The sequence below is a fragment of the Oncorhynchus kisutch genome, linkage group LG4, assembly GCF_002021735.2.
Source record: "Oncorhynchus kisutch isolate 150728-3 linkage group LG4, Okis_V2, whole genome shotgun sequence".
NCBI lineage: Eukaryota > Metazoa > Chordata > Actinopteri > Salmoniformes > Salmonidae > Oncorhynchus > Oncorhynchus kisutch.
In genome coordinates this window covers 55,721,692-55,746,166 of record NC_034177.2, presented here as the reverse complement: position 1 = coordinate 55,746,166, position 24,475 = coordinate 55,721,692, and the positions used below count along the sequence as shown (strand labels likewise).

General features: G+C 42.3%; 1 protein-coding gene across 1 annotated transcript in view; it reads left to right on the top strand.

The window, feature by feature from the left end:
* The window catches only part of LOC109889705 (cadherin-23), a 648,086-nt gene that overhangs the window by 274,378 nt on the left and 349,233 nt on the right, over positions 1 to 24,475 (top strand). Inside the window, exons 7-8 of the mRNA XM_031823245.1 lie at positions 22,876 to 23,070; positions 23,238 to 23,366. Coding sequence (XP_031679105.1) covers positions 22,876 to 23,070; positions 23,238 to 23,366 — 324 coding nt within the window. The remainder of the gene's footprint in view (positions 1 to 22,875; positions 23,071 to 23,237; positions 23,367 to 24,475) is intronic.

Below are 24,475 nucleotides of genomic sequence, written 5' to 3'. Positions count from 1 at the left end.
TAGCTTGATTAAGTCTCCTCTTTGTATACTCACTAGGTCAGGGTTTTTTATTCTCAAATATCCACAATATTTGTGATTTCCTTAATTAAGGGCACAGTGATGATAGTTTGTAGAGCGATTACCTTTACAGTCCAGTGAGGTACTTAACACTGTGTTACAGTCTCCTACCACTATGATATGATCATTTGTTGCTTGTAAGTTCAATACATTGCTATAAATGTTTGCGATGAAGTATGGATCATCCTGATTTGAACCATATACAGTGGGGCCAAAAGGTATTTAGTCAGCCACCAATTGTGCAAGTTCTCCTACTTAAAAAGATGAGAGAGGCCTGTAATTTTCATCATATGTACACTTCAACTATGAAAGACAAAATGAAAAACAAAATACAGAAAATCACATTGTAGGCTTTGCAATGAATTTATTTCCAAATGATGGTGGAAAATAAGTATTTGGTCAATAACAAAAGTTTATCTCAATACTTTTTTATATACCCTTTGTTGGCAATGACAGAGGTCAAACATTTTCTGTAAGTCTTCACAAGGTTTTCACACACTGTTGCTGGTATTTTGGCCCATTCCTCCATGCAGATCTCCTCTAGAGCAGTGATGTTTTGGGGCTGTTGCTGGGCAACACAGACTTTCAACTCCCTCCATAGATTTTCTATGGGGTTGAGATCTGGAGACTGGCTAGGCCACTCCAGGACCTTGAAATGCTTCTTACGAAGCCACTCCTTCGTAAGATGTGACTTAGTGAGAGTGTGTACGATGTCCGTATAAGAGTAAGACTATAATGTGTGCTGTCCAAATAAAAAATAACTATCGTATCACCGTCATAGTTGCATCATAATTACCTGTAACATTATTGAAAACACATCCCAGCATTCCCATACTAATTGACGTTTCACATGATCATGAAAGAGACCGTGCATTTCTCTAGAGATGGCTTGTAATTCTTTACAATATGTTATTATTCCCCAATGCCCCTATTCTGATATCTTCCCCTTGCTTGTTGTTAACATATATAAACTTGTAGACAAATACATAAAGATAGACAAACAAGAAACATATTAATTCATAAAACAATTCTCGACAATAGAGAGAGAAGAGAAAAGAGAGTGAGAGAAGAGAGCAAGATCAGGTGTGTGTGCATGTATAATTCCGTATGTGTAAGCAAGCATGTAATTGAGTACTTGTGTGTTCACATCCACTTCGTAGTTTTCATATATTTTTTACAGTTCCCATACTTTCTTTTTTTCGTAACCTGAAGGCCCTGTAGAATTTAGTACATTCATGGTGTTATGGAGCTGTCCATCTATAAAGAGTTTGTCCACAACGAGAAAGGCACGCCAACCATCCTTCTGGATACAGTCTCTTACGACGTTGGTTTATCTCCCTTGGAAATTGGTCATTGAGACCGTGTTTGGTCCCTTTAAGCTCCCTCCCCCTGCTTTTGATTAGCTATTTTTGTTGGTAGTGTTCAAATTTTGCGATGATCGGTCGGGGACCCTTGGTCTTGTCGTTCCAAGCCCCAAGTCTGTGTACTCAGTGGAAAGCTACCTTGTTTCAGTCTCTATAGGACAATTCAAGGCGGATTGCATGAATTCTCTGATCGCGCCCTCTGGATTTTTGAAAGCATCCTCAGGAAACCCTTACAAAATGTGATGCCACGACTTTATGTCTTAGTAGCGTCTCCTTCATCACCTTGTTTTCCCTAAGTAGACAATCCATGTTGAAATCATGGATTTTTACCTTGGCTGTGATTGCCTTGTTCTCTGCTTGGAGTGTGAGAATTTCACTCTGGCTAAACTCCAAACTCCCCCTCAGCTTTGCCATCTCCTCACACAACTTTTCCAGTGTTGCATAGATTCCAGCCAGAGCACTTACCTCTACTTCAACGGTAAGTAAATCGTCCATGTCTGTAGATTAATCTGTTTCTTTTTTTTGCCCGGTTAAAGTTATTTTGTGATATTTCCATGATGGAGTGTGTTGTAAAAGTGTCAATCTAGAATCAGTTTTGTATTTTAGATCACAAGGAATAAGGCTACATGAACAGGGATTGAGCAGTCATTGTGTGGTGTCTTTATCGATAAGTGGTTGGACACATTCATGGGCTAATGAAAGCAGAAGAATTTAGTGCGCTGCTCTTTGCGCCCAGTTGCCCCCATTGACTCCTAATCGGTGGCACCGGGAGCCAATCAATGCTCTGATGGAAAGGCCATTGATCCCCATTGTAAGATTAATAAAACACAGGACAACCTCTCTCTCTCTGCCCTCATTTCTTTGTCAGATCTCTCTCTCCCTCTCTCTTCCTCCTTTCACCTCTCTGTTTCTCACTTTTCTCTCCTATCTTCATCTCTTTCCCACTCTGTCACCTTCTCCCTCCCCCTCTCTCTCTCCTCCCCCATCTCTCTTTCTCTCTCTCTTTCTCTCCCTAACCCCTCTCTCTTTCTCTCTCTCTAAGTGTCTCCTCAGGAGAGGAGGGTGATTTCAGCAGTGCCTCTTCAAGTAAGAGAGAACTCTATCTGCGTCTCTCCATCTCGCTCCCCTTCATCCCTCTTTTTCCATCCCTTTTATCTTCTGCTACCTTTCACCTTTTTAACATGTCGCTCCCAAACAAAAATACTCAATTTATTTCAAAACCGGGCAAACGATCCCTACTTTCTACACTAATTCGATGATTATGGAAGATTGACCCAATAGCCGAACCGTCCGTCTATACAAAGTTGTCTGATATTATTATTCAACAAGCTGATTGTGCTGGACAGTTTAGAGGTCTTGAGCCATATCAAGCGTCTCAGAGTAGGAGTGCTAATCTAGAATCAGTGTAGTATTTTAGATCACAACGAATAAGGCTACATGAACAAGGGGGATTGAGCAGTCATTGTCTGGTATCTTTATGGATAAGTGATTGGACAGACTCACAGGCTGATAAAAGCAGAAGGATTCACTGCGCTGCTCTTTGCGCACAGTTTCTCCCTTTGACTAATCGGCGGAACCAAGAGCCAATCAATGCTCTGATGGAGAAACCATTGTTACCGCATTGTAAGATTCAAGCCAACGCATCAAGCCAACCAGTGGACAAACAATGTCTCAGAGATAGTGGATAGACTCTCGTAGTACCCTACAAAGAAAAAATGTTGTTAGGACGTCCTCGGAGCGTCTCAAAATGGTTGCCTAGTCTTCAGGATGTTGTGTCTCCTGGAGGTTTTGTCTAGTTCGCTGTTTGTTCCAGGGACACCCCAAAGGACATTTCCAGGAGGTTCTCTGTGCGTTGTGTCATGGTACCCTGGAATTTTTTTCTTCTAGTTCCTGGTTTGTTCCAGGTTTGTTCCAGGCGATTTATGATGTTCACAAGGCATTTTTTTACCAGTCATCAAGACATAGTGTGATGGTCACAATTAAGCTTTCTCTAGGAGACTTTTGTCTAGGACCAGGTCAGGACTTTTTCAGGATGTTCTCAGGACATTCAGTGTTCCAGTCATCAGGAAGTTGTCTGATGGTCGTAAGGGAATGTTGTTCCCCGCCAAAAAAAGATGTTTACCTACCTATCTGGCCACGCCCCCTCATTTCATTACACATCACCCTTTATTACTGTTACCGAGCCCATTGATTGGCGCAGTGGTCTAAGGAACTCCATCTCAGTGCTGAAGGTGTCACTACAGACGGCTTGGTTCGATTCCAGGCTGTATCACAAACAGCCATGATTGGGAGTCCCATAGCTTGGCGGCCCAGCGTGGTTTGGGTTTGGCCAGTGTAGGCCGTCATTGTAAATAATAATTTGTTCTTTAACTGACTTGCCTAGTTAAATAAAAACAAAACATTCTTTCCAAATACAGTGTTGTCGTGATTTTACCTACATTAATCTGATGACTGTAATTTATTTAATCCACTAACTATGTTTAATTGCTACTCAATTCAATTAATCATGTAACAATTAACAATTAATTAGGATTTGGGGCACCACAGAATAAGTTGTTTAAATGAGTATTCATCTCCCTAATTAAACTCTAGGAGATATATAACTTATATATCGATAACTGTCACTTATTTCTCACAATCTGAACAGAGACTGTGGTAGAGAGGCAGTGGTAGAGAGAGAGAGCGAGCGAGAGACAAAGAGAACACTTTTGGACTTTTGGAAACTATGCTCACAGTAATGATGAACCACTGCCTGTCTGGAGTAAGAAGTCATAAATGTATTTACGTGTTTGAATGCCGTCGTTCGTCATCTATCTCTATTGAATCCAAGTCTTCTTGAAAGTTTTTTTGGGCGGTGTCTTCACTCAGCTCACTGGTAAGGCTCTGATTGTCCACCAGAGGTCACAATATCCTTCTTCTTAGTTGTACGGTCTGCAATGGTGTCTTTTGTCAGAATTTGTTCTTAGCTCGTATGAATAGTCAGAGTTTGAACCACTTTACATGCACAGCTGCAGCCTGGAAATGTCTGGGTCTAGTCTGGTGAGTTTATCTTCTTCACCTCATGTTGAGGTTAAGTTGTAACCATTTCAAACATCTGGACCACGGCTCACGCCTTTCTTGTCTGATTTCTCATTCAAGCCTCTATGCACAGCTACTTACTATGGCTACTTACTGGCGCAAAGTATCATCAAAACAATGATCTCGTTAGAAACTAAAATCACAATCCTATCTTAACTTCTTATGGTATAGGGGACGGTTGCGTCCCACTTGGGCAAAAGCCAGGGAAAATGCAGTGCGGCAAATAAAAAATAATATAAAAATCAAACATGTAAGATACTCAATTAAAGCTACACTCGTTATGAATCCAGCCAACATGTCAGATTTTAAAAAGGCTTTTCGTTGAATGCACAAGAAGCTATTATTTGATGATAGCCCAATAGTAAACAAAGAGGGTAGCATATTTCAACCCTGCAGGCGCTACACAAAATGCAGGAATAAAATATAAAACATGCATTACCTTTGACGAGCTTCTTTTGTTGGCACTCCAATATGTCCCATAAACATCACAATTGGTCCTTTTGTTCGATTAATTCTGTCTATATACAGTGAGGCAAAAAAGTATTTTTGTCAGCCACCAATTGTGCAAGTTCTCCCACTTAAAAAGATGAGAGAGGCCTGTAATTTTCATCATAGGTACACTTCAACTATGACAGACAAAATGAGAAAAAAATTACAGAAAGTCACATTGTAGGATTTTTGATGAATTTATTTGCAAATTATGGTGGAAAATAAGTATTTGGTCACCTACAAACAAGCAAGATTTCTGGCTCTCACAGACCTGTAACTTCTTCTTTAAGAGGCTCTTCTGTCCTCCACTTGTTAGCTGTATTAATGGCACCTGTTTGAACTTGTTATCAGTATAAAAGACACCTGTCCACAACCTCAAACAGTCACACTCCAAACTCCACTATGGCCAAGACCAAAGAGCTGTCAAAGGACACCAGAAACAAAATTATATACCTGCACCAGGCTGGGAAGACTGAATCTGCAATAGGTAAGCAGCTTGGTTTGAAGAAATCAACTGTGGGAGCAATTATTAGGAAATGGAAGACATACAAGACCACTGATAATCTCCCTCGATCTGGGGCTCCACGCAAGATCTCACGCCGTGGGGTCAAAATGATCACAAGAACGGTGAGCAAAAATCCCAGAACCACACGGGGGGACCCAGTGAATGACCTGCAGAGAGCTGGGACCAAAGTAACAAAGCCTACCAGGGAGCCAGGGACTCAAATCCTGCAGTGCCAGACGTGTCCCCCTGCTTAAGCCAGTACATGTCCAGGCCCGTCTGAAGTTTGCTAGAGAGCATTTGGATGATCCAGAAGAAGATTGGGAGAATGTCATATGGTCAGATTAAACCAAAATATAACTTTTTGGTAAAAAATCAACTCGTCGTGTTTGGAGGACAAAGAATGCTGAGTTGCATACAAAGAACACCATACCTACTGTGTGTGTGAAGCATGGGGGTGGAAACATCATGCTTTGGGGCTGTTTTTCTGCAAAGGGACCAGGACGACTGATCCGTGTAACGGAAAGAATGAATGGGGCCATGTATCGTGAGATTCTGTTTGAAAACCTCCTTCCATCAGCAAGGGCATTGAAGATGAAACGTGGCTGGGTCTTTCAGCATGACAATGATCCCAAACACACCGCCCAGGCAACGAAGGAGTGGCTTCGTAAGAAGCATTTCAAGGTCCTGGAGTGGCCTAGCCAGTCTCGAGATCTCAACCCCACAGAACATTTTTGGAGGGAGTTGAAAGTCCATGTTGCCCAGCAACAGCCCCAAAACATCACTGCTCTAGAGGAGATCTGCATGGAGGAATGGGCCAAAATACCAGCAACAGTGTGTGAAAACCTTGTGAAGACTTACAAAAAACGTTTGACCTCTGTCATTGCCGTACTTTTTTGCCCCACTGTATATCCAAATGTCCATTTATTTGACGTGTTTGATCCAGAAAAAAAACAGCTTCCAAAAAAACGCAACATCACTACAAAATATTTCAAAAGTTGCCTATAAACTTTGCCAAAATATTTCAAACTACTGTTGTGATACAACTTTAGGTATTTTTAAACGTTAATAATTGATCAAATTGTAGACGGGTCTATCTGTGTTCAATACAGTAAGACTACAAACCAACGCTACTTTTCACGTCTTGCGTACTCTCAACAGTGTTACCCAGTTCCTAGATGGCCTACTTCTTCGTTGCACAAATGAATAACCTCAACCAAATTCCAAAGACTGGTGACATCCAGTGGAAGCGGTAGGAACTGAAAACAGGTTCCTAAGAAATATAATTTGCCAATGAGAACGCAGTGAACAGACAGAGACCAAAAAAGAAAAAATCTGAATGGTTAATCCTCGGGGTTTTGCCTGCTACACAAGTTCTATTATACTCACAGACATGATTCAAACAGTTTTAGAAACTTCAGTGTTTTCTATCCAAATCTATTAATAATATCTTATTATTATATAATTATTATATCTTATTATATCTTATATTCCTGGCATGAGTAGCAGGAAGTTGAAATTGGGCACGCTATTTATCCAACAGTGAAAATGCTGCCCCCTATGCCTTAAGAAGAACAAAAATACTCTAATCATTTTCATATTTCCTACACAACATAAAGGATGAAAACCTTCTATATACAGTTTGTATACTTTTCAAGGTACAATATTTTTGTTTCCCATTTTTATACAATTTATGACATTACAAAATAGACATTCATTTTCCATACACCATCTCTCATCATTCCCCATGAATACTGTTCCAGTGTTCAGTTTTTGGACGTTAAAGTTTTTGGGTGGCAAAAGTCATCTGGAGACAAAAAAACATTTCAACACCAATACTAAAGAGCCCTCCGCTGCATACAATTTACGACCGGTTGTGAACTGTTAAAAAAAAACATCAATCCCTCCTGTGGGTGAGAGGGTTCTGGTTGAGGTTGATCCATTGGATCCTCACAGGAGAGTCATGACAGTGTTTTCATTTGGCATACATGACATTAGACTGCATTGTACATGATAATTTATGTAGTAATTATTCTTAAACATGTCCTCACCTGGGATTTGAACTCGCAACCTTTTGTTAAGCAGCATAACAATCATCCTGCTCCACCATGTCCTTGTCAATGACTGACTTATTCTATATTCCCAACATCTAAGTGTTAGACACACTGAGAAATATGAACGACCTAAAGATCACGAAAAATCAATTGCGACACGTGAATCATGCCAGTATAGTTCCAAACTGGCACTGTGGGGGCTTGGCGTTAAGTGTACCACAGTTTTAGCAATGTACACTTTTACTTGTTTTGATGGGGGGGGGGCAGGGTCAATGGGTTCATCACCCTTCTATGGGTGTCTAGGGGCATGCCTCCCCAGGATATTTGTTTACAAGAAACAGCTGAGAAATGGTTGTTTCTGGTGAATTTTACAGGGAAAATACATCCAAAACGTTCCTGGTAATTTGGTCAAAATATGAATCCCAACAATTTCTGTATTACTTTAAACTGTTGCTCTAGCTCTAACCATTCAGAAAGTCACCACTGAACCCCTGCTTTATCTAAATGCAAATGTCATAACCCATTATTTGTGTACCCTTCACCAAGCTTGTTATGCCCGCTGAGAGAATTGTTTTGTAGAACGACTGTGGGAAAGTCCATTCTGGTGACTTTTCTACTCCAAATGAATTAAATAAAAGGATGCTGACTCCATCTAAAATATACTGATATACTTATATTATATATATATATATTTGTCCATATTATCAGACTGGTGTGTTATTTAGCAATATGTAGTATCGCCTGCAGCATAGTGGATATAAATAAGTAGGCTGAAGCATGGGGTTGCCCATCTGTATTTGTGCTAATCAATAGCTATACTGTATATCAGTGCTTCCCAAACTTTTTCAGTCATGCCCATTCTTGATACACATGGGAAACTGTTGAGCGTGAAAAACCCAGCAGTGTTGCAGTTCTTGACACACTCAAACCGGTGCGCCTTGGACTTCATACCATACCCTTTTCAAAGGCACTTAAATATTTTATCTTGCCCTTTCATCCTCTGAATGGCACACGTACACAATCCATGTCTCAACTGTCTCAAGGCTTAAAAGGTGTTCTCCCCTTCATCTAAACTAATTGAAGTGACATCAAAAAGGGATCATAATTTTTACCTGGATTTACCTGGTCAGTCTGTCATGGAAATTAATGTTTTTTCCACAGATCTCACAAATAAGATTAATGTGCTCACAAAACTTTGAGACTGTGAGGGACTATGGTACATGTATAGCTAGGTAACCTATAGGCAACAAATAACACATGGTCACTGACACTAATCAGTCCTAGTCAAGCTACTTAAACCTACCTGAGACACATTTCTAGAGCAGATGTTTTCCTCAGCTGGCATGATTTAGCAGTGGCCACCACAAGAACACAAATATTATCAAGTAGCAGATCACAGCAACTAATTAAGTAATATCATTTATTCTAAACAGTGGCTTGGAAATACACTTAGCTAGCTAGCTAAAAAGAAGAAGAAGCTCATATCAAACCACTGTCATAATCGGCAGATTTAGACTGATGGCTATGTTGTCATTATCTAGCAACTATCAGTCAAATGTATTCATTAAAACTTCTTAAGACTAGGGGCAGTATTTTGACGTCCAGATGAAAAGTGTGCCCAAAGTAAACTGCCTGAAGCTCAGGCCCAAAAGCTAGGATACGTAAATAAAATAGATAGATAGATTTGAATAGAAAACACTCTAAAGTTTCGAAAACTGTTAAAATAATGTCTGTGAGTATAACAGAACTGATTTGGCAGGCGAAACCCCGAGGACAAACCACCCAGGGGAAAATAAATTGAGGTCATAGGATTTCCCAATTGTTTCTATGGGAAGCCCTATTTTTGAGGAACCTGGTTGCAATTACTATGGCTTCCACTAGATGTCAACAGTCTTTAGAAATTGTTCAACGTTTTTCTTTTGAGAAATGAAGATGTGGTGCTATTCATTGTAAGTGAACTGGAACGCGCTTCACGTTGTTTTTATCCAGGATTAGAAACAGTTTATTCCGTCTTCAATTTTATTGATTATTTTTATTTCACCTTTAATTTAACCAGGTAGGCTAGTTGAGAACAAGTTCTCATTTGCAACTGCGACCTGGCCAAGATAAAGCATAATAGCAGTGTGAACAGAAAACACAGAGTTACACATGGAGTAAACAATTAACAAAACAAGTTATTAAGTCAATAACACAGTAGAAAAAAAGAGAGTCTATATACATTGTGTGCAAAAGGCATGAGGAGTTAGGCGAATAATCAGATGATCAGATGGTCATGATCAGATGGTCATGTACAGGTAGAGATATTGGTGTGCAAAAGAGCAGAAAAGTAAATAAATATGAACAGTATGGGGATGAGGTAGGTAAAATTGGGTGGGCTATTTACCGATAGACTATGTACAGCTGCAGCGATCGGTTAGCTGCTCAGATAGCAGATGTTTGAAGTTGGTGAGGGAGATAAAAGTCTCCAACTTCAGCGATTTTTGCAATTCGTTCCAGTCACAGGCAGCAGAGAACTGGAACGAAAGGCGGCCAAATGAGGTGTTGGCTTTAGGGATGATCAGTGAGATACACCTGCTGGAGCACATGCTACGGGTGGGTGTTGCCATTGTGACCAGTGAACTGAGATAAGGCGGAGCTTTACCTAGCATGGACTTGTAGATGACCTGGAGCCAGTGGGTCTGGCGACGAATATGTAGCGAGGGCCAGCCGACTAGAGCATACAAGTCGCAGGTGCTTTAGTAACAAAACGGATGGCACTGTGATAAACTGCATCCAGTTTGCTGAGTAGAGTATTGGAAGCTATTTTGTAGATGACATTGCCGAAGTCGAGGATCGGTAGGATAGTCAGGTTTACTAGGGTAAGTTTGGCGGCGTGAGTGAAGGAGGCTTTGTTGCGGAATAGAAAGACAATTCTAGATTTGATTTTAGATTGGAGATGTTTGATATGAGTCTGGAAGGAGAGTTTACAGTCTAGCCAGACACCTAGGTACTTATAGATGTCCACATATTCTAGGTCGGAACCATCCAGGGTGGTGATGCTAGTCGGGCGTGCGGGTGCAGGCAGCAAACGGTTGAAAAGCATGCATTTGGTTTAACTAGCGTTTAAGAGCAGTTGGAGGCCACGTAAGGAGTGTTGTATGGCATTGAAGGTCGTTTGGAGGTTAGATAGCACAGTGTCCAAGAACGGGCCGGAAGTATACAGAATAGTGTCGTCTGCGTAGAGGTGGATCAGGGAATCGTCCGCAGCAAGAGCAACAAAGAGTCGTCCTGAGAATATAACCCTGTGGCACCCCCATAGAGACTGCCAGGGGACCGGACAGCATGCCCTCCGATTTGACACACTGAACTCTGTCTGCAAAGTAGTTGGTGAACCAGGCAAGGCAGTCATCAGAAAAACCGAGGCTACTGAGTCTGCCGATAAGAATATGGTGATTGACAGAGTCAAAAGCCTTGGCAAGGTCGATGAAGATGGCTGCACACTACTGTCTTTTATCGATGGCGGTTATGATATCGTTTAGTACCTTGAGCGTGGCTGAGGTGCACCCGTGACCGGCTCGGAAACCAGATTGCACAGCGGAGAAGGTACGGTGGTTTCGAGATGGTCAGTGACCTGTTTGTTGACTTGGCTTTCGAAGACCTTAGATAGGCAGGGCAGGATGGATATAGGTCTGTAACAGTTTGGGTCCAGGGTGTCTCCCCCTTTGAAGAGGGGGATGACTGCGGCAGCTTTCCAATCCTTGGGGATCTCAGACGATATGAAAGAGAGGTTGAACAGGCTGGTAATAGGGGTTGTGACAATGGCGTCGGATAGTTTCAGAAATAGAGGGTCCAGATTGTCAAGCCCAGCTGATTTGTATGGGTCCAGGTTTTGCAGCTCTTTCAGAACATCTCCTATCTGGATTTGGGTAAAGGAGAACCTGGAGAGGCTTGGGCGAGTAGCTGCGGGGGGGCGGAGCTGTTGGCCGAGGTTGGAGTAGCCAGGAGGAAGGCATGGCCAGCCGTTGAGAAATGCTTGTTGAAGTTTTCGATAATCATGGATATATCGGTGGTGACCATGTGCTCTTGTTCTCCATGGACTTCAGTGTCCCAGAACTTTTTGGAGTTAGAGCTACAGGATGCAAATTTCTGCCTGAAGAAGCTGGCCTTTGCTTTCCTGACTGACTGCGTGTATTGGTTCCTGACTTCCCTGAACAGTTGCATATCGCGGGGACTATTCGATGCTATTGCAGTCCGCCATTATTGCACACCGCCATTTACATTTTAAGATACCCGAGTTTGGATTAGGAATTAAATGTTTGGACCAAGTTTACAGGTAACTTATTAGATACTTTTTAGTCATGTTGGGCGAGTTGGAACCGGTGTATTTCTGAATCAAACACGCCAAATAAATGGACATTTTGGGGATATAAAGAAGGGATTTATCAAACAAAACGACCATTCATTGTGTCAATGAGACATTTGGGATTGCAAAAATAAGAAGATCTTCAAAGTTAAGGCATTTATTATAAGGCTATTTCTGACTTTTGTGTCGCACCTGCCTGGTTGAATAATTATTTTCATGTGTTTGTATGCGAGGCACTGTCCTCAGATAATTGCATGGTCTGCTTTCACCATAGAGCCTTTTTGAAATCTGACACAGCGGCTGAGTTAAAAAGAAGTTAAGCATTATTTTGATGTATTACACATGTAATTTCGTGAATATTGATATTCCTGTAGTTTGAATTTGGCCCTCTGTCATTTCACTGGATGTTGTCAAATCGATCCCGCTAAAGGAATTGGCGCATGAAGGGATCCATAAGAGGTTTTAAGACCTTTTATATCAGTCGATGTCACAAAGTGCTGTACAGAAACCCAGCCTAAAACCCCAAACAGCAACTAATGCAGATGTAGAAGCATGGTGGCTACGAAAAACTACCTAGAAAGGCCAGAATCGAGGAAGAAACCTAGAGAAGAACCAGACTCTGAGCGGTGGCCAGTCCCTTCTGGCTGTGCCGGGTGGAGATTATAACAGAATATGGCAGAAGATGTTCAAACATTCATAGATGAACAACAGGGTCAGATAATAATAATCACAATGGTTGAAGACGGTGCAACAGGACAGCACCTCAGGAGTAAATGTCAGTTGGCTTTTCATAGCCGATCATTCAGAGTTAAAGACAGCAGGTGCAGTACAGGGAAAGTCCAAAACAGCAGATCCGGGACAAGGTAGCACATCCTGTGAACAGGTCAGGGTTCCATAGCCGCAGGCAGAACAGTTGAAACTGGAGCAGCAGCCTAACCAGGTGGACTGGGGACAGCAAGGAGTCATCGGACCAGGTAGTCCTAAGGCATGGTCCTAGGGCTCAGGTCCTCTGAGAGAAGAGAGAGAGAGAAAAAGGGAGAGAGAGAGAAAAAGGGAGAAAGAGAGAAAAAGAGAGGGAGCATACTTAAATTCACAAAGGACGAGACATTCACACGGATGAGAGAGGAGAAATACTCCAGATATTACAGGCTGACCCTAGCCCCCCGACAAATAAACTATTGCAGCATAAATAATGGAGGCTGAGACAGGAGCGTTTGGGAGACACTGTGTCCCTGTCCGACAATACCCCCGGACAGGGCCAAACAGGCAGGATATAACCCCATCCACTTTGCCAAAGCACAGCCCCCACGCTACTAGAGGGATATGTTCAACCACCAATTTACTACCCAGACTAGGCTAAGTATATGCCACAAAGATCTCCTCCACGGCACGATCCCGAGGGGGGCGCCAACCCGGACAGGAAGATCACGTCAGTGGAAGAGCACCAGTAAGCCACTGATTCAGCCCCTATAATACGGTTTGAGGCAGATAATCCCAGTGGAGAGAGGGGAACTGGCCAGGCAGAGACAGCAAGAGCGGTTCGTCGCTCCAGTGCTTTTCCGTTCACCTTCGTACCGCTGGGCCAGACTACACTCTCATAGGACCTACTGAATAGATGAGTCTTCAATAAAGACGTAAAGGTTGGGACTGAGTCTCTGTCTCTCACATGGATAGGCAGACCATTCCATAAAAATTGAGCTCTATAGGAGAAAGCCCTGCCTCCAGCTGTTTGCTTAGAAATTCTAGGGACAGTAATGAGGCCTGCGTCTTGTGACCATAGTGTACGTGTAGGTATGTACGGCAGGATCAAATCGGAAAGATAGGTAGGAGCAAGCCCATGTAATAGCAGTAATAGCAGTAAAGCCGTGAAATCAGCCCTTGCCTTAACAGGAAGCCAGTGTTAGAGAGGCTAGCACTGGATTTATATGATCACATTTTTTGGTTCTAGTCAAGATTCTAGAAGCTGTGTTTAGCACTAACTGAGGTTTATTTCAAATCAAATCAAACTTTATTTGCCACATGCAGAAAATACACAGTGTAGACTTTACAGTGAAATGCTTAACCAACAGTGCGGTTGAAGAAGAAGAAAATATTTACCAAGTAGGCTAAAATAAGAAGTAATAATAATAATAAATAATACAAAGTAACACAATAAGAATAACATTAACGAGGCTATAAACAGGGGGTACCGGTACCAAGTCAGTGTGCAGGGGTACAGGCTAGTTGAGGTAATCTGTACATGTTGGTGGGGGTGAAGTGACTATGCACAGGTAACAAACAAACAGCGAGTAGCAGCAGTGTATATTGTCAGGTGGCGATTTGTATGATTTGTTTATCAGTCTAATGGTGTAGAAGCTGTTGAGGAGCCTTTTGGTCCTAGACTTGGCGTTCCGGTATCGCTTGCCATGAGGTAGCAGAGAAAACAGACTGGAGTCACTGACAATTTTATGGGCTTTCCTCTGACACCGCCTTATTATATAGGTCCTGGATGGCAGGAAGCTTGCCCCCAGTGATGTACTAGGCCGTTCAAACTACCCTCTGTAGAACCTTACAGTCAGATGCCGAGCAGTTGCCATACCAGGCAGTGATGCAACCGGTCTGGATGCTCTTGATGGTGCAGCTGTAGAACCTTTTCAGGATATGGGGACCCATGCCAAATCTTTTCAGTCTCTCGAGGGGAAAAAGGTCCTGTCGTGCCCGTTTCACGGTATGGTATGTTTTGACCATGATAGATCGTTGGTGATATTGACACCAGGGAACTTGAAACTCTCGACCCTTCTCCACTACAGCCCCGTAAATGTTAATGGAGGCCTGTTCGGCCCGTCTTTTCCTGTAGTCCACGATCAGCTCCTTTGTCTTGCTCACATTGAGTGAGAGGTTGTTGTCCAGGCACCACACTGCCAGTTCTCTGACCTACTCTCTATAGGCTGTCTCATCGTTGTCGGTGATCAAGCATACCACTGTTGTGTCGTCAGCAAACTTAATGATGGTGTTGGAGTCGTGTTCGGCCACGCAGTCATGGGTGAAGAGGGAGTACAGGAGGGGACTCAGTACACACCCATGTGGGGCCCCAGTGTTAAGGATCTGCATGGCAGACGTATTGTTGCCTACTCTTACCACCTGGAGGTGGCCCGTCAGGAAGTGCAGGATTCAGTTGCAGAGGGAGGTGTTTAGTCCCAGCTTTTAGTGTCCTTAGCTTAGTGATGAGCTTCGTGGGCAGTATGGTGTTAAACGCTGAGCTGTAGCTGAACAGCATTCTCACATAGGTGTTCCTTTTGTCCACGTGAGAAAGGGCAGTGTGGAGTGCGATTGAGATTGCGTCATCTGTGGATCTGTTGGGGTGGTATGAGAATTGGAGTGCTTTCAAAGCACTTCATGGCAACCAACATGAGTGCCACGGGGCGGTAATCATTTAGGCAGGTTACCTTCACTTCCTTGGGCACAGGAACTCTGGTGGTCTGCTTGAAACATGTAGGTATTTCCGAATCGGTCAGGGAGAGGTTGAAAATGTTAGTGAAGACACTTGACAATTGGTCCGTGCATGCTTTGAGTACACATCCTGGTAATCCATCTGGCCCAGCGGCTTTGTGAATGTTGGCCTGTTTAAAGGTTTTGTTCACATCGGCTACCGACAGCATTATCACACAGTCATCCAGAATAGCTGGTGCACTGCATGCTTCAGTGTTGCTTGCCTTGAAGCAAGCATAAAAGGCATTTAGCTCGTCTGGTAGGCTCGCGTCACAAGGAAGCTCGCGTCTGAGTTTCCCTCAGTAATAGTTTTCAAGCCCTGCCACATCCGACAAGCGTCAGAGCCGGTGTAGTAGGATTCAATCTTAATCCTGTGTTGACGCTTTGCTTGTTTCATGGTTCGTCGGAGGGCATAGCAGGATTTCTTATAAGCGTCCAGATTAGTCTCTTATCCGGGTATCTGGAAAGTAGAGCATTGCAGTAGTCTAATCTAGAAGTGACAAAAGCATGTATTAATTTTTCTGCATCATTTTTGGACAGAAAGTTTCAGACTTTTGCAACGTTACGAAGATGGGGAAAAAAGCTGTCCTTGAAATTTTCTTGATATGTTTGTCAAACGAGAGATCAGGGTCCAGAGTAAAGGTCAAACCATCCAGAGACAAACTGATATCTTTCCGACAAATTTAATTTCTTAACCAGGCCAGAACTTGTCCGTGTAGACCAATTTGCGTTTCCAGTCCCTCGAAAATAATGTGGTGATCGATGGTATCAAAAGCAGCACTAAGGTCAAGGTGCACGAGGACAGATGCAGAGACTTGGTCTGACGCCATTAAAGGTAATTTACCACCTTCACGAGTGCAGTATCAGTGCTATGATGGGGTCTAAAACCAGACTGAAGCGTTTCGTATTCATTGTTCGTCTTCAGGAAGGCAGTGAGATGCTGCGCAACAACTTTTTCAATTTTTGGGGAAAATAAGCGCCATAAACAAATGGTTAAGGCTCCGGTTTATGTTTACAGCTAACAATTATATACAATCTTTTTCAGAACTTTCAGTGTCGTGCCAGCTGGAGATACATATACAGTGCCTTGCGAAAGTATTCGGCCCCCCATTGCACAAATCTGGCCTTTATGGAAGAGTGGCAAGAAGAAAGCCATTTCTTAAAGATATCCATAAAAAGTGTTGTTTAAAGTTTGCCACAAGCCACCTGGGAGACACACCAAACATGTGGAAGAAGGTGCTCTGGTCAGATGAAAACAAAATGGAACTTTTTGGCAACAATGCAAAACGTTATGTTTGGCGTAGAAGCAACACAGCTCATCACCCTGAACACACCATCCCCACTGTCAAACATGGTGGTGGCAGCATCATGGTTTGGGCCTGCTTTTCTTCAGCAGGGACAGGGAAGATGGTTAAAATTGATGGGAAGATGGATGGAGCCAAATACAGGACCATTCTGGAAGAAAACCTGATGGAGTCTGCAAAAGACCTGAGACTGGGACGGAGATTTGTCTTCCAACAAGACAATGATCCAAAACATAAAGCAAAATCTACAATGGAATGGTTCAAAAATAAACATATCCAGGTGTTAGAATGGCCAAGTCAAAGTCCAGACCTGAATCCAATCGAGAATCTGTGGAAAGAACTGAAAACTGCTGTTCACAAATGCTCTCCATCCAACCTCACTGAGCTCGAGCTGTTTTGCAAGGAGGAATGGGAAAAAAATTTGGTCTCTCGATGTGCAAAACTGATAGAGACATACCCCAAGCGACTTACAGCTGTAATCGCAGCAAAAGGTGGCGCTACAAAGTATTAACTTAAGGGGGCTGAATAATTTTGCACGCCCAATTTTTCAGTTTTTGATTTGTTAAAAAAGTTTGAAATATCCAATAAATGTCGTTCCACTTCATGATTGTGTCCCACTTGTTGTTGATTCTTCACAAAAAAATACAGTTTTATATCTTTATGTTTGAAGCCTGAAATGTGGCAAAAGGTCGCAAAGTTCAAGGGGGCCGAATACTTTCGCAAGGCACTGTAGCAAGTTAATATTAGCTAGCTATAACATTACACAGGGTTGGGTAGGTTACTTTCTAAATGTAATCCGTTACAGTTACTAGTTGTAATCGGTTTGGATTACCCAAACTCAACAACGTAATCTGATTACATTCTGTTACTTTTAGATTACTTTCTACTTAAGAGGCATTAGAAGAAGACAAACATGTATGTCACCAATTTAATCTATTGCAGGATAAATCAATGTTAAAGTTTACATAGATTACCATGTATGGATGTTACATTTTACTTTATGGATTTGTTGTGTAGGCTTCTAACCAATCACTTTCTACTACATTTAACAATACGACTAAATTATATATCTACATTTGAAAACAAAGTCTATCAGAGTTCCAGTCATTCCAATAAATGTTATACCCCTTGATCTTCGTGAATAGGACTTGGAAATATGGACGTATAGATTAACCAAATTGTTTTACCTGAGCATGACCCCAAAACTAAGGACTAAATTAGCCAGCCTTACTCTGTTGTTTATGATTTTGTTGTCATGGAGGACTGATTGGGCTCATTGATTTGAGTTGAAAAATAAATACTGTGCTCATGGAATGGCATGCTTTGAGCACTACTGAAGAAACAAGCCCCACTTGTGTTCCATAGGCTCGGATCCGTACTGTGCAGCTGTTGCAAGAGGGCATTTTTCATTGGCTGTCCACTGGTTTCAAAAACAATGATTGACAGGCAGCTTAAAAATCTTGAATTCAACCATTATTTGATTCAAATACACATTTAGATTTGTGAACAGCCATCCACAACAACCACAATCTGTAATTTGTATTTTATATTTAACTAGGCAAGTCAGTTAAGAACAAATTCTTATTTACAATGACGGCCTACCCTGGCCAAACCCTAACCCGGACGACAATGGGCCGCCCTATGTGACTCCCAATCACGGCCGGTTGTGATACAGCCTGGAATTGAACCAGGGTCTGTAGTGATGCCTCTAGCATTGAGATGCAGTGCCTTAGACCTCTGTGCCACTCAGGAGGCGCAAATAGCTAAATCAGAGAGCAGCAGTATGAATCACATCAATGCGCTATGTAGATATCAATAATAAGTTATATCCGTATCGCCACATTTATTCAAGTTGGATAATCGTTGGATGCCGACAGCAGTCGCACCATTGGAAGACATAGCTTGGACTGTAGCCTACAAAAGCCTATTCCTGCTCTTATCCTGCGATCCATCAAACACATTTGGTGTGTCATCATAGTGGTCTCTGACTTGTGGTCAGACTCACTCTGGTGGAACAAACTTAAACTTGCACCTTTTTTCAATGCTGATTTGAATGTCATTGAGAAAAACAGAGAAGTGTCAAATACTTTTTCTCGCAAACATCCTTTCTGAATTTAAAAGTAATCCTTGAAGTAATCATCTAGTTTTTCAAAAGTATCTGTAATCTGAATCCAATATTTTTGCTGGTAATGTAACGGATTACAGTTTTTTTTAAATGTAATCCCTTACATGTAATCCGTTACTCCCCAACCCTGACGTTACATACTGTTCAAACACTTTGCGGGTCAAGGGTGGTTGAACTTAGTTTTCTTAACTGAAATAATTTTTGTCGCTAGAAGCCAATGGCTCGAGCATATATGGTTGGATCTGTTGGAATTCACTCTCCAGATCTTCCAAGGGAAATGAATCTTCCTCGAGAATGTCATCAGACACAAAGCGGCTCTTGCTGGCAGAGACCACTTTGTAGCCCATTGTTCCTCCGGTGATGTGTGTTTGCTGTTGACAAAACTAGTTTAAGCACAGATAGAACAATGAGCCAGATATTTCAACAGGTTGTATAAATATGAAGCATCTGGTTGGCGTTTCCACTCACTACCAAATATGGTGTTGAGAAGAAGCCCAGTGGCCGGCAGTGGGAGAAGATGAAGCGAGATGAATTTGGCTGAAATTCTGCACATTTTCTCATCGATGAAACATTTGATCTCCATACATTTTTTTGTTTCCTAAAATATAATCTGTAAGAAACATAGTGGCCTGCATTTTGTGGACTTTGCCCTTTGCTAAAGTTTTAAAAAGTGTTGTTGTTTAGGAGTGCAATGGCAAATTCAGTTATTGCAAATGGGCACTTTATAGAGTAGCCGTTCCCTAACGGAAATATGCAAATAAATGTAGAACACTCCAATAGGATCTCACGAGCTCGTGCTTGGCTGTGCCCCCCACCTCCTTGCTTGTTCTGCCCACTATGATTGATTTGCTCCCATTGGAGACAACAGGCAATGGTCTATCTTGGGTTAGTTATACAAATCTTTGGTATAAGCAGGACACGTACATGCCCACCTTTGCAACGTAATACCTGCCCTTGACCTTATGCCTGCCCATATGTGAAGGTCAAGTAAATTACGTGATAAAAGAGGTGAAAAAGAAGCTTGAGGCAGTCTATGTTGCTATCTGACTAGTTATAAAATCTGTTGATGTGTAAAGGGATCTGTAAGATATGACGATTTGTTGTTGTATTTGCTTTGTGAAGGTGTTTTATGATTCTCCTTGTATGGAGGGTGGCTTTACTAAATCACATGATTGATACCCTGCGGATTCGATGCCCGATGATCCCCTCCCCCCACTACCACCATTCTTATTTTCTTTCTTTCTCTCTCTCCCTTTATCTCTCTCTCTCTCTCTCTCTCTCTCTCTCTCCATATATCTTTCTCTCCATCCCTCTCTCTGGGTGGCAGGCACCTTAATCCAGTGAGACAGACCTGCTGATGCATGCCTGTCTTTCTGCAAGAGGACAGGAGGGAGGGATGTAGGAGTTAGAGAGAGAGCGAGAGAGAGAGCGAGGTTGTAGGTGTAGGAAAAAGAGAGAAAATCTAAGAGAAAGAGACATGGCGGGTAAGAGAGTGATAGGCAGTATGATGTCAGGGGATGTAGACATGGGGAGCTAGTCAGCTTATATTACCTGTGCTATGCTGTTGTGTTCCCTGGGCAATGGCCCTTGGCCTCTGTGTGTGAGTGAGGAGCACTCACACACACTACACACCCTCTCCTTTGTTCCGTGAGAGGTGCAGCAGACAGACTGTTGCAGCAGACCACACTTTCCTGCCAGTGTCACTTTACATTTGGCTTACGACCCCCCCCCCCCCCCCCCCCCCCCCCCCCCCCACACACACACACACCGTCACTCTCTACCGCTCCTGGCCAGGTGTGCGCTCGCACGTATCTACGCGTGTATATGTGGCTTTCTTTGTTTCTGTTGTGTTTGGGAGTTTGGATATATTTGCAAAAAATGGCTCTCAAGGAAATAGCGGCCGTTTTATGGGCTCCTGACCAATTGTGCTATTTTGGGTATTATTTAACTTTTTTTGTACATCATTTTTCCGTCATAATTTCCTATGATGGAAAATAGTTTCTGGACATCATAACAGCTATCACTAACCTCGATATGGACGAGGATTTCTACTTCAATGAGTCGGAGGCGAAAGACATATTTCTTATCCCGGACCAGGCCCAAATCCCCAACCCTCGAAGAAGGAGGAGACGGCTCTATAGAGGCTGGCGTGTGGCATGCCTGACGAGAATACATCAGAGAGTGGATAAATCGCCTCTACACTCTGTTCTATTGGCGAATGTGCAATCACTGCAGAATAAACTGGATGAGCTCCTTTCGAGACTATCCTATCAATGTGATCTAAAGAACAGACATAGTAAATATATATCTAGCTGTTTTTTCTATACATCGGCAGGACAGACCGGCGGCATCAGGGAAACTCAGGGGAGGGGGTTGTGTGCCTTTTTGTTAACTACAGCTGGTGTGCGTGTCACGCCCTGACCTTAGAGATCCTTTTTGTCTTTACTTTGGTTTTGTCAGGGCGTGAGTTGGGGTGGGCATCTATGTTTTGTGCTCTATGTTTTCTATTTCTGTGTGTTTGACCAGGTGTGGTTCTCAATCAGAGTCCATCGTTGTCTCTGATTGAGAACCATACTTAGGTAGCCTTTTCCCACCTGTGTTTTGTGGGTAGTTATTTTCTGTTTTGTGTGTCTGCACCAGACAGAAATGTTTCGTTTGTTCCGCTTTGTTTTTTTGTTTTGTTCTAGTGTTCAGTTTTATTAAAAATCATGAACATGTACCCTGCCGCACCTTGGTCCTCTTCTTCAAACAGCCGTTTCAGTGCAATCTTTAATATTAAGGAAGTCAAGGTTCTTCTCGCCTGAGTTAGAATACCTCATGATAAGCTGTAGACCATAATATTTACCAAGAGAGTAAATAGTATGGACAATGATAAAGCCTACAGGGAGGAGGTCAGAGACCTCAACGTCAGCAAGACAAAGGAGCTGATCATGGACTATAGGAAATGGAGGGCAGAGGACATCCACATCGATGAGGCTGTAGTGGAGCAGGTTGAAAGCTTCCTCAGTATCCACATCACTTAGGAATTATCATGGTCCACACACACCAATGCAGTCATGAAGAGGACATGACATTGTCTCTTCTCCCTCAGATTCATCATGGGCCCTCAGATCCTCAAAAAGTTATACAGCTGCGCCATTGAAAGCATCTTGACTGGCTGCATCACCGCTTGGCATGGCAACTGCTTGGCATCTGACCTCAATTTGCTACAGATGGTAGTGCATTCAGCCCAGTACATTGCTGTGGCCTAGCTCCTTGCCATCCAGGACCTCTATACCAGACGGTGTCAGAGGAAAACATTGTCAAAGTCTCCAGCCACCCAAGTTATAGACTGACCATCTCCTTTGCATCGACAAGGGAGCTCCCCCCTCTCAACCCCTAATGAATGGGAAAGATTGGCAACATCTAATTCATGGTGCTGATCTCTCCCATCATTTGGAATTGAGGAAATGAGTCTTGGGTCTACACACTGAATTGTGTGAGACATGGACTCATCTTGACATTAGATCACTGTTGAGCTTTAAAACATGATCATTTTGGGGCTCCCGAGTGGTGCAGCGGTCTAAGATATTACATATCAGTGCTTGAGGCGTCACTACAGACACCCTGGTTCGATTCCAGGCTGTATCACAACTGGACATTATTGGTTGGCCCAGCTTCGTCTGGGATTTGACGATGTAGGCCGTCATAATAAATATGAATGTGTTCTTAACTGACTTGCCTAGTTAAATAAATGTTAAATAACATATATTTTATTTATCATGCTGGGCTCTGTTATTTTCTAAGACACTTCTGTGTAGTTCTAAAATGTGAGGAATCAGTTGTTGTGAATGGTAATCGTATTTCATTATTTCCCCAGTTACTACTTTGCTTAATTCTCATTGGACAGATCTTGTTAATTAGTTGAGAAGAAAAAGGACATAGTTGAGTTGGTGCTTGGCTGCAAATGTGGCCAATTAATCATTACATCTGCAGAACAGTAATCTGTCTCAATTCAGTGTTTCTACATAGAGTCATCCATCTATCTTTTGAAAATCCCTTCATACTACAGAACTATGCCAATCTGTGTGCCTGTCTCTCCCTGGGTTCCAGAACACTCCAGTGGGCACCTCAGTGTACCAGGTAAATGCCACAGACCCAGACCAAGGCACAGGGGGAAGTGTGCTCTTCTCCTTCCAGCCCCCTTCTCCCTTTTTCTCCATCGATGGAGCCCGTGGTACGGTCACTGTCACCAGGGCCCTGGACTACGAGACCACCTCGGCCTACCAGCTCACTGTCAATGCCACGGTGAGGGAACACACAAAGTACAGAAAAGCTTACACACACTGTTTAAAAAAAAATGTAGGATAATGTTCAGCAAGTCCAGGTAATCCCTCCCTGTTTCAGTCTGTTTTCTTCCAAGTGAACATGACCAAGGTGTGACCATGCTTGTGTTTTTCTGCTCTCTCCATCAGGACCAGGATAAGAAGCGGCCTCTATCCAGTCTGTCTAACTTGGCAATCACCATCACTGATGTCCAGGACATGGACCCCATCTTCACCAACCTGCCCTACAGCACCAACATAGAGGAGGACGCCCCACTGGTCAGTAATACTCCTCCTCTCATCCCCCCCTTTCTCTACTTCTCCATCTCCTCCCCCACCTTTTCTCCTTACCTGCCCTAAGGCACCAACACAGAGGACTCCTCCATGCCGGTCAGTGACACTGTCTCATCTCCCCCTGTCTCTGAACACCATACAGCTTTGATTTCTAGTTGCCATATATTTTTCAACAGGGCTGTGATGTTTCACAAAAGTTTTGAAACTTTCTATTCTCATAGTTTCTTCAGATTGTAAATTAAAGATTTTTTGCTATGAGTTATGTTATTGATTGATTGACTATGACATTTCAGATTACACAGCAGTGCTATTTGCAGAGTTAACTCAAGGTTAATGTAACAATTCTTCAGCCATTCCTGCGACCAAAAACAAGCTAGATAGGGACAGTATCAAAATAAATCTAAGGATTCTGTCTCTGAGTTTTGAATCCAGCGTCATCTTGTTTATCAGTTCATAAACCATGTGCCTTGAAAACCAGCTATTTGCAATCTGTATGGCACATCTGTCCATTTTTTGGTCCTTAAATGAAACTGGTATACTTTTTTATTTATTAAAATTTTCTTTAGCCAATTTTAGTCTTTAAGCAGGGGTGACAGACAAGTTCCTCACTTTCTCCCCCTTCCTTTTTCATCTTCCATTTTTGGTTGTAATTTTAGATAGAGCACATTTCCATATATTTTTGTTAGCCACCAGTCCGATTTATGATATAATTTAAAAGATTATACTGTTAAACATTTTTATCCCAAAATAATGAGTATATTTGATAATAATTAGTATAAATAATTAACATAATTAGTATGACTATGACTATATTTGAGTTTAACCATAATATTTGTTGTAATATGTGTACTGTCATTTCTGGTGGATTAAATTGTAATTGCAACCAACTTTCTATGGCTTTTTTTAAAAATAGCGATATTTCAGAGATTTTATTTCATTTTCAATAACCAACAGTGAGAGGTTGTAATCTGAATAAAGGGAAAAAGGCCATTCTTGAACACGGGGGGCGCCATTCTTACTAATCTGATAGAGAACCAGTTCCTATTTAGGTATAGCTTTGTATGACTTTAGTGAGAGGTCTAATGCTTTAATAT